This window comes from Drosophila grimshawi, unplaced genomic scaffold (genome assembly GCF_018153295.1).
Source record: "Drosophila grimshawi isolate 15287-2541.00 unplaced genomic scaffold, ASM1815329v1 contig_1377, whole genome shotgun sequence".
NCBI classification, from domain to species: domain Eukaryota; kingdom Metazoa; phylum Arthropoda; class Insecta; order Diptera; family Drosophilidae; genus Drosophila; species Drosophila grimshawi.
In genome coordinates, this window is record NW_025062900.1 from 22292827 (window position 1) to 22302191 (window position 9365).

Here is a 9365-nt window from a genome sequence, read left to right on the forward strand (position 1 = left end):
CAGCAGCAGCGCTCGGCAGCAGCAGCAGCAGCAACAGAGTTGACTACTATTTCTTTCAGTTATTAGTAGCATTCATTCATTCAACTTTGTGCCGCGCAAGCGTGCGTAGTTCCTCAGTTCCTTCGCGAGTACCTTTTTCAAGCAAAAAAAAAAAAAGAAAGAATTATCTATATACATAAATAATAATAAGTGATCAACACATACAAATTACTAAACACACACACACACACACCTACTTACAAGCCAGGCAATTACTCTACGTGACTTTAATGCAATCGTTGCCCAGTTGTCGTCGCGTTAATTCCAGTGATTAGCCGCAGTAGCAGCAACAGCAGCCAAAGCAGAAGCAGCAGCAGCAGCAGCCTCAGCACTTTACACGTATTTCCCATTGGGTAAGTTGGTTTCTCGTCGTCTCGTTTTTGTTTTCGATTCGTTTTCGTTTCGTTTTTGTTTTTTTCTTCTTTTTTGCCTATGCGCCTGCGCAGTTACGCAAACGTCGCCATTGCTTTGGCCCTGACTGCGCAGTCGGCGTCGCAACTAGGCGACGGCGTCGCACAGTAGCCAATTGTTGGCGCTTGTGTTCTACTATACCCCTTCTTCATCTTCTTCTTCGTCGTCGTCGTCGTCGTCGTTCTTGTTGTTCTCGTTCTTATGCCACTTCGTGTGTGTTTACTTGGCTACCAGTTTTACGCGCTTTCATTGGCCCAAACCAAAATGTGCGTAAGCGCCTCTCTCTCACTCTCGCTCTATGCTTGCGTGTGTATTTTCAAAGTAATGGATTGTCAATGGCGTTCGTTGAGCTTTTTTCGCCTGCGTATTCAAGGGTCACACAAAATGGCGACCATAACGGAATATCTAATATGCCTATTGGAAATGCACGCGCGTTGGGTGGGTGGTGGAGAGGGGAAAGCAGACAGGAGATATGCCATACAGAAGCTCAATTCACGCATATCACATTTGATCTTAACTTTCCTAGTGCCATGACTATAATTATAATCTTAGATAGTCAACAAATTGAGCCCATCATTTAAATACTTATACTATTTTTATTTTTTATTTATATTTTACTTTAATTCATTAAACAGCTTTCCATTTAGTTGTACTATTTAAATTCAATTATTATTTTTCTTAATAATAATAGTTTCATATTAATCTTTTGCCAAAATGCCGACGGCATCTCTGCACTTCATGACTTATGGGTTTTACTCTGTTCAAGTTATAAGCGCATGAGTCAGCACAACTTAGTCAATTTCTTATAAACGATCAAGGTCTGTGCGAGGTTAAACGAACTTGCCAAACGCATAAATCGAGTCATATACACAACCGCAAATGAATTGTTGCCTAAGAGAGTGCCTTGCCACACAGATCATCAATTTGATCTCGCTTAAACTAAGCACTGACTCACGCATATTGCGTAAACTTAAAAACTTTTGCTGCATGAGTTGAATAATGGAACAAGTATTCGGGTCTTTCAAAAGCCTTAGATTTGTTCGAATGGTTTGTTACTTCTACTAATTAGAATCTTCAGAAATGTGTATTTTTCGATCACCGTCGCTTAGATTCTGTTATTTTAATTGTCAATGCCTGTCTCTAAGATTCTGGTTCTAATTATTTGATTCTGGCATACTCGAGAAATCTCCAAAACTAATTTACACAAGTCTTTAAACTTCAAATATGTGTTCATCAGTTTTGCAAGCAAAGCGTTGACATTTGCGAGGCATCACTGTAATTTTACAATCTCTATATTTGCTGGCACCCCCTGGCCATATTATTGGACTCACTCAGCATAGCCCAAGGTGAGTTCGTCCTTTGGGACCACACGCTGAGTGCCATCAATTAGACATAAATTAGTTAGGCAAACGATCTAAAGGACATTTGGCACCTTGCGTGAAGGATGTCAGTCTTCAGTATCCCGTAATCCCGTCTAACTGTCTGTCACAACCGATCATGCAACAACCGCTTGGCACTTGCAACACAGTGCGTGCGTGTTTTCCCACAACCAGCCCTGTTGTTTGTCAGGGGTGAATCTATCTAACAGATAGATTCGCGTCGCTGTCAAGTATCTTTTGTGGTTAGGTGTTGGCTGCTTGTCTCCTTTAGTCCTTTTATTTCCTATTATATTTGTTTAGTTGTGTCCAGTTTCGCGCGCCTTTTGCTCCTCGAGCTGCACATTGTTCTCATTCTGGTGACTACTTGAGGAGACTAATTGTTCTTGGCTGCGTCGCTTTATTTTTCTCGAGAATTCTGCGCCATTAGCACAATTAGATTCGTATCAAAATCGTTTTCGGTGCCTTTGTCCTTTTCATTTATACGTTCGGCTTATTGTCATTTTTTCCACATTTCGGCTGTAATTTTTAATGACACCTTGCCAACTCACTGTCCGCCTACAAAAAAAAAAAACACACACACACAAAAAATACATATAAGAAAAGGAATAAAAAATAAAGGCCATTGGTAAGTGTGGTAATCGCTTTTGACCATGTCTGCATTTGGTCTGTACCCAGGGCCCTTAACAGCGCAACGTGTGTGTCACTCGTTCAGTCTCTCCCCCTCTCTCTCTCTCTCTCTCTCTCTCTCTCTCTCTATTCATATATATATCTCCCTGTCTCTCTGCCTGTCTGTTGCTGTTGCTTTTTAGATCCTTGCCTTATCGGCGTGTACCGCTACACATTATCGCTGGGCCGGGGTGTTAAACTGTAACTCTTCGGCACTTTTTTCCTGGAAGTCGCTGGCGCACTCACACTTATACAAACACACATACGCACACACACACACACACACACACACACACACACACACACAGCCGATTTAGATACGATACCCGATTTCTTGTGTGTTGCCATTTTTGGTGCAAATCTAATTTCACGCAGCATTAACGCCTTTCGCATGCCCTTCACAGAGACTCAACTGCATCTCCTTCTGCCCTCCACTCATACACACACACACACACGCACACCCCGTCTGAGTTTCATGCTGTGCGTGTTGCTTATGGCTTGATCTTTCACTATATATCGGCAGTATCTCTCTCAGACCACTCGTTGCGCTGTGTGTACAAAACACTAATTATTTTCACTTCGGATTAATGGGATTAGCTGCATGTTGTACAACAGTTTATTATACAATATTTTGTCCGTCTCATAAGCATGTACGGCTGTAGATAAGTCTGTGTGGTCTACCTTCTCGATCTGTGGGTGTTACTTTTTTCTTTTTGGCTTCAGCTAACGCTAAGCGGCTTAGCCAGTTGGCAAACAACAGCAGTTGGTAAACAGTTTGGCTAACACCAAAGTGATTATGAGCAACTTGACACCAGTTATGAAAGTGCTATGCGGTGTATGTTCTGCAATAAAAAGTTCAAGGTACTTTAGGACTTTTATGCAATATACCAAACGGAGTTTCACAAAATAAATGCTTCGATTTTCAAACTAATCAATAAGTTATATGTTCACAGAATGGAAATCACATATGCATTTCAAAGCTAAAAGTCTTTTTTAAGTTTTCTTTTTTCTACAAGCTTCTAATTTTAAAGATTAAAACATTTGGATTTATAACCATGAAAATAAGGCTCTGACATATTTCTCAACACCTTGATAACGATGAAAATTAATAATAACACATTTTTGAGACATTTGATTTGGTCATGTTAATTTTAAATTTTTCAATATTTCTCTTTGTCTTAGACCAGCTTAATCTGTACTTTTGAGATGTTACTTTTAAATATAGACATATATTGCTCTTTATTGTATACCATTTCAGTCTACTATAATACTATATAATACTATAATTTACGAATAGAAAGTACACTCATCAATCGATACCAAACTTCTTAACAAATTTGCAGAGTTTTCTTATTTAAATCGAAACAATTGTTAAGCAACACAATGAAACAGATTCCATCTTCAAATCATAACTTTAAATAGTAGACAAGCAGTTAAATATTATATTTAAATAGTCGAATAGAAGCATACAAAAATACTATACAAATGTGAAACACAAGTAGAACTTGGGCACATAAAAACAACTTAAAAGAATTAGAATTATGAAAGTGGGCCTTCAATGATTATGGCAATTATAATGATGTACTTCATATGTACGTGATGTACATATAATATTTATATATATATATTTATATATATATATTTATATATATATATTCAGGGCCATTCAATTGTTGTATGCAGATAAATGAATTTAGCCACTTCTTGAAGGCATTCAGCCAACTTAAATAAAGTGCTTAGGCACAGCCGTTAGCCATGGCTAATGTTGCTCCATTTAGGCCCACGCCAAAGAATGTCTAAAGCAGAACTCGGGAAACAGAAAACAGAGTGGAATTGGCTGCAGATGCAGCTCGTCGTAGCCGAATCCATATCGAATCCCATGGCCTTATGCAGGCGCCCTGTGTCGCATGATTAACGGCGTTAAAATGCCAATGTGACGCCACATTGTGTACACAAATTAACATGGAGCTTGGAACTGAAGTTGGAGTTGGGGTTGCGGTTGGAGTTGGACTACGACTCCATCTGCCCGCGCTAACCTGGACGCCAAAAGTCAGTGTTATAATTTGAATATGTTTAGTGGGCATTAATGTTATAATGACAATAACTACGTAGCGTCTGCGCCTGCTTGCAACACCCGCTGTGACGTTTGCCTTTTGTTGTCAACGTTTTTGCCCCCAGCCACAAAACCCCAAAGAGTTCCAGCTGCGAACGCTCGCAAAGTCCATTTGAGATTCAAAAAAAAAGAAGAAAAAAACTCTACATACTACATATAAATAAATATTGAAATCGGGGCTTGCCGAGAGACGTTGTCGCTACCAGTCAGCGCAGGCTTTTGTTTAAGCAGAAAAACTCTTGGTATCCCAATTCGAATGCCAAGAATGTATGGCATAACATTAAGGGACTGACACGTATTTATATACACATATTCATATGCATATCTGTATGGATATGTATATATGCAACATCCAGCGGCGCCGAAATGACAAAAATAAAATTACATAAAAAATAACAGTTATTAACTACCGAGCAGAGCCCAAATGTTGCCCCCAAAATCAACTGGCATAAATTTAACTTCCAGTTTTCTCAGTCGCGGGCGCCAATTAAAAATAAACTTGTTACAGCGCCACTTTAATGAAGCGACTCAAATATGGCAACTCAGACAGACAGTTGCCCCAGCGATCGACACCGTTTGCCACAGAGGCATAAACACTCGCCGAGTGCATTTGTGACGCCTCTCAGTGTGTTTATTGCCCTCGGTTGTCCTATGTGAACTAAGCTGTTCGCCTAGCCACGATCATTAAACTTCGTATATGGTCTTCCTATGGCAGAAGATGTGTTTTTATGTTGATTTCATTACAATCGCATCATTTTATTCCCTGGCTTTCATTGCAGGAATGCAATTCAAGATTTAGCGTTAGTGTGCGAACCGTGAATTTTTACAAATTTATTGTGGCAATTGTCTAAGAGAAATACCAAATTTTAAATTAATTAAAGTGAATTAATTCTATTATTTTTACTGATGTAAAAAAATTTATTATTATTTTATTTTAATTTTCTAATTAAAATATTAGCATTTGAGCTTACTGCTGATGAAGGATATGAATACCCTCTACCAAAACTTAAAGAGTATGCAAGTTTCGTAGTTTTATTTTATTATTATTATTTTTTTTGGTATTGCTAATTGAGCAATTGTGTTGCGGAAGTACAGTTGCCAACAAATAACGGCAGCTGATGACAGGGAAACTGATACTGAACGGGGTCAACAAACAATGCGCAAAGTTGGCATTAACACACACAGAACAACAGCAACAACAACAACAAAAGAAGAAGAAGAATTTTAATGGAAAAAAATAAATAAAACACAAAAAACCAAGTCACAAGTTGTCGTTTAAGACAAATTATAAGCGAAGGTTAGCAACTGAAACTGGGCGGCTGGTGATTTGTAAATGTCAACACCACCACCAAGACTGTGTGGTTGCGTTTGGGCCAGCAGCGGTTCAGGCTTTAATGAGTCATTTTCAATTTCATGTTGTGTGATTTAAGTTGACGACTTGTTGTTGTTGTGGTTGTTGTTGTTGCTGTTATTGTTATTGTCATTATTGTTGCTGATGTTGTTATGGTTGTTGTCGTGGTATTTTCGCTCAAATTTATTGGCACATAAAAGATGTCGCAGGCGTTGCTAACTTTATTTAACTTTGTTTCTTGTCTGTATACGTTTTTTTTTCTTTTTAGGTGTTTGCCTTAAAGTGCGCCATAAACTAAAAGGCAACGGCAACAACAGCAGCAGCAGCACCAGCAGCTGGAGAGACGGCCCACCCAAAACGCCTACAACAACACGGTGAAATCACAACAACAGCCAACAGCCAACGACCAACGACCAACAGCCAACGAGCGTGTGACAAGAAGAAAAAGCAGCAATAGCAGCAACAGCAGCAGCAGCAGCAGCGTTGCCACATTTTAACAGCAACAGTTAAAGAAAAAAAATAGCTTGTGTGTTTGTAGTTGTTATCTGTAATAGCAATAGAGATAGCGATTACGCTTCGAGTACCGTTAACAGCGTCCAAGCATTTGCGCTCATTGCACAGAGCAAAGCTCAAAGCTCCAGCACCACCACCAACAACAACAACAACAGTCAACTGAGTGCAAGAGATCGAGTAAACAGAGCGGCAAACTGAGAGTGTGTGTTAAGGAGAGTACACAGAGCAGAGAAGAGAGAGAGAGAGAGAACGAGAGAGAGTGAGTGTTCTGTGTATGTGTGACGGAGCAACAACAACAACAACAGCAACTTCACCCACTGATTGTGTGAGCATTGAGCGCACGTAGGCAAACGACACAGAAAAAAAGAAGAAAAAAAAAAAACGAAAAAAGAGGGAAAATATATCGTCTGTCAAAATGTTTGCTGTAATGCGAATCGACAACGATGACTGCCGGTCGGATTTCCGTCGCAAGATGCGTCCAAAGTGTGAGTTCATTTGCAAGTATTGCCAGCGGCGTTTCACCAAGCCATACAATCTGATGATACACGAGCGCACGCACAAATCCCCAGAGATAACATACTCCTGTGAGGTCTGCGGCAAATACTTCAAGCAACGTGATAATCTGCGTCAGCACAGGTGAGTTGCACAACAAAAACAACAACAACAACAACAGCAGCAGAACACTTACCATTTTCATATCCATAAACTTCAACATGTTGTACAGATCAACATATGTTTATGCATCTGTATGTGTGTGTGTGTGTGTGTTGCGTGAATTGGTTTTAGAATACAAATAGCACTCAAGTGGTACTATTACATGTGCATGCAAAACAAACGAACAATTATTGTGGTGTTGGTTACGATATATATTTTGGCTCTAAGTGAAACTTACATGTACATATAGAACCGTTTGCAAATATTTACGTATATATATAAATATTTTTCAGTTCAGTTACCACGCTATTATGGTTTTTTTTTTTAGTCTTTAGACTAGTATAAATTGTGAATAGCCAGATAATTCATTTAGTAGAAATTACTTTGATAAGTTTTCAGGGAACTGATCGCTTTCCAGTTCTTTGTATTAAAATCACTTAAGTCATGGCACGTAAATAAAATTATATATTGGTCTTTTGATAAAGAACAATTACCAAATTCATTACTTATCAATAAGAGGAAAATTCATTTGTCATTGTCAAAATTATTATTTTATATAGTATACTTATATTTATTAAAGGGGACTTTCAGTGAAATACAAACAAAGATTAGTCTGATGCTATTTTGCTAAATAGAAATATATATATTCATTCCATTAGGTTAATAACTATTTGTCAGTTTGATATTAGTTGGGTTACCTTTTAACCTTTTCTTTCATGAAAGCTCTTGAATATATATGGAAAAGCTTCTGCACACATACACACATACAACTTCAAGCACTTATACACATTCTATCCACAAGCACACACACACACACACATACACATCATATGGCGAAGAATGTTACATCTGATTATTATTTTGACTATTTATCACAACAACAACACAACTCTACTACATCACTATTTTGTTTCTCTATTTTCTCTTTTATTTGTAGATGTAGTCAGTGTGTTTGGCGATAAGCTAAAATATCATAAATACAATATATACAAAAAAAAAAAATATTTACAAAACCAACACACAGCAATATAAAATATATATAAAAAGACACCATCAGATATCTAAAGCACCGCAGCACCAACAGCAAAAGCAACAACCGCACGCAATATCACAAATATTTTATAGAAAAGAAAAAGAAAAGAAAAAACAGAAGCAAGGGGCAACTGTCTTATAAATATAGCGCTATCGATATATATGTTGGTAATCGGTAATCGGTAATCGGCCGCTGCAGCAAAGAACAGCAAACAGCAAGCACAGCATTTTACCAACTCAAACACGCCTACCGCCTACCGCCCACCCTCATGCACTGCACAAAAACACGCTTACTACCAGATCCAATCGTCATCAGCAGCAGCAGCAGCCGCAGCCGCATCAGCAGCCGCAGCCGCAGCAGCAGCATCAGCAACGGCAGCTGCAACAGGCAGCTGCAACAAGTGCAACTGCAGCGATAAACATCGGAATGCAATCGGGTGTTGGTATAATCGATAATTCGCTTATGTTTATTATACGGTTTGGCTGTCATTTTCTTCTTCTTCAATTAATAATTAATGGTCTATCGAAACGTGCACTTGCCACGCCCACCAAATGTTGCGCAGGCGCAGCACCAGCACTAACAACAACAACAACAACAACAACAACATCAGAGCAACAACAACAACAATTTACAATAATCTTTGCAGAAATTCACACATGGACACCTGCGGGCGTGCCTACAACAAATAGGCATGCAACAACATATGCAACATGCAACATGCAATATGCCTCAGCATCATTTCAAAGTTAGCTTTGTTTATGGAAAGCACAATTAAGCTCAAGCTTCTTGTGCTTTCCCCGGCCAACAATAAAGCAGCATTGAGTGCTTAACATCATTCAACAATAAATCAATCAACCATGCAATCAATCAATCAATCAATCAATCAATATTTAATCAACAGCTGCAATTCTCTTGCCTTATAACTCGGAACTTGTGCGATCCTCTCGCTATCTTATTAATAATACAATTAATTACAATTTAATAATAAAACAACAAAATAAATCTTAAGTATTTTTATTTTAAAATCACAAAAATAAAACAAACAAACAAACAAACACGTTGAAAATGTATTACATAAAGTTTATAATAATAATAAATAATAATAAAAACAAAAACTATTAAACTATATAATGAATGATATATGCATTGTTTTGTTTAAGTTTACCAATTAAAGATGTAAACATCAAAATGAAAAACATTGAAAAA

At 38.1% G+C, this 9365-nt stretch overlaps 1 protein-coding gene across 3 annotated transcripts; it reads left to right on the forward strand.

The window, feature by feature from the left end:
- Nucleotides 1-74: 74 nt before the first annotated feature.
- LOC6566822 (protein drumstick) lies at nucleotides 75-9148 on the forward strand. Of its 3 annotated transcripts, XM_043214616.1 has the most exons (4): nucleotides 75-392; nucleotides 6228-7108; nucleotides 8064-8068; nucleotides 8806-9148. In XM_043214616.1, the coding sequence occupies exons 2-4, from the start codon at nucleotides 6888-6890 to the stop codon at nucleotides 8907-8909; spliced, it is 330 nt and encodes a 109-aa protein (XP_043070551.1). In that variant the 5' UTR covers nucleotides 75-392; nucleotides 6228-6887; the 3' UTR covers nucleotides 8910-9148. The 3 variants fall into 3 exon arrangements, with proteins under 3 accessions (XP_043070551.1, XP_032595460.1, XP_001993224.1); XM_032739569.1 differs by lacking the exon at nucleotides 8064-8068; XM_001993188.2 differs by lacking the exon at nucleotides 8806-9148 and having other exon boundaries at nucleotides 8064-8508.
- The last annotated feature ends 217 nt before the right edge of the window (nucleotides 9149-9365 follow it).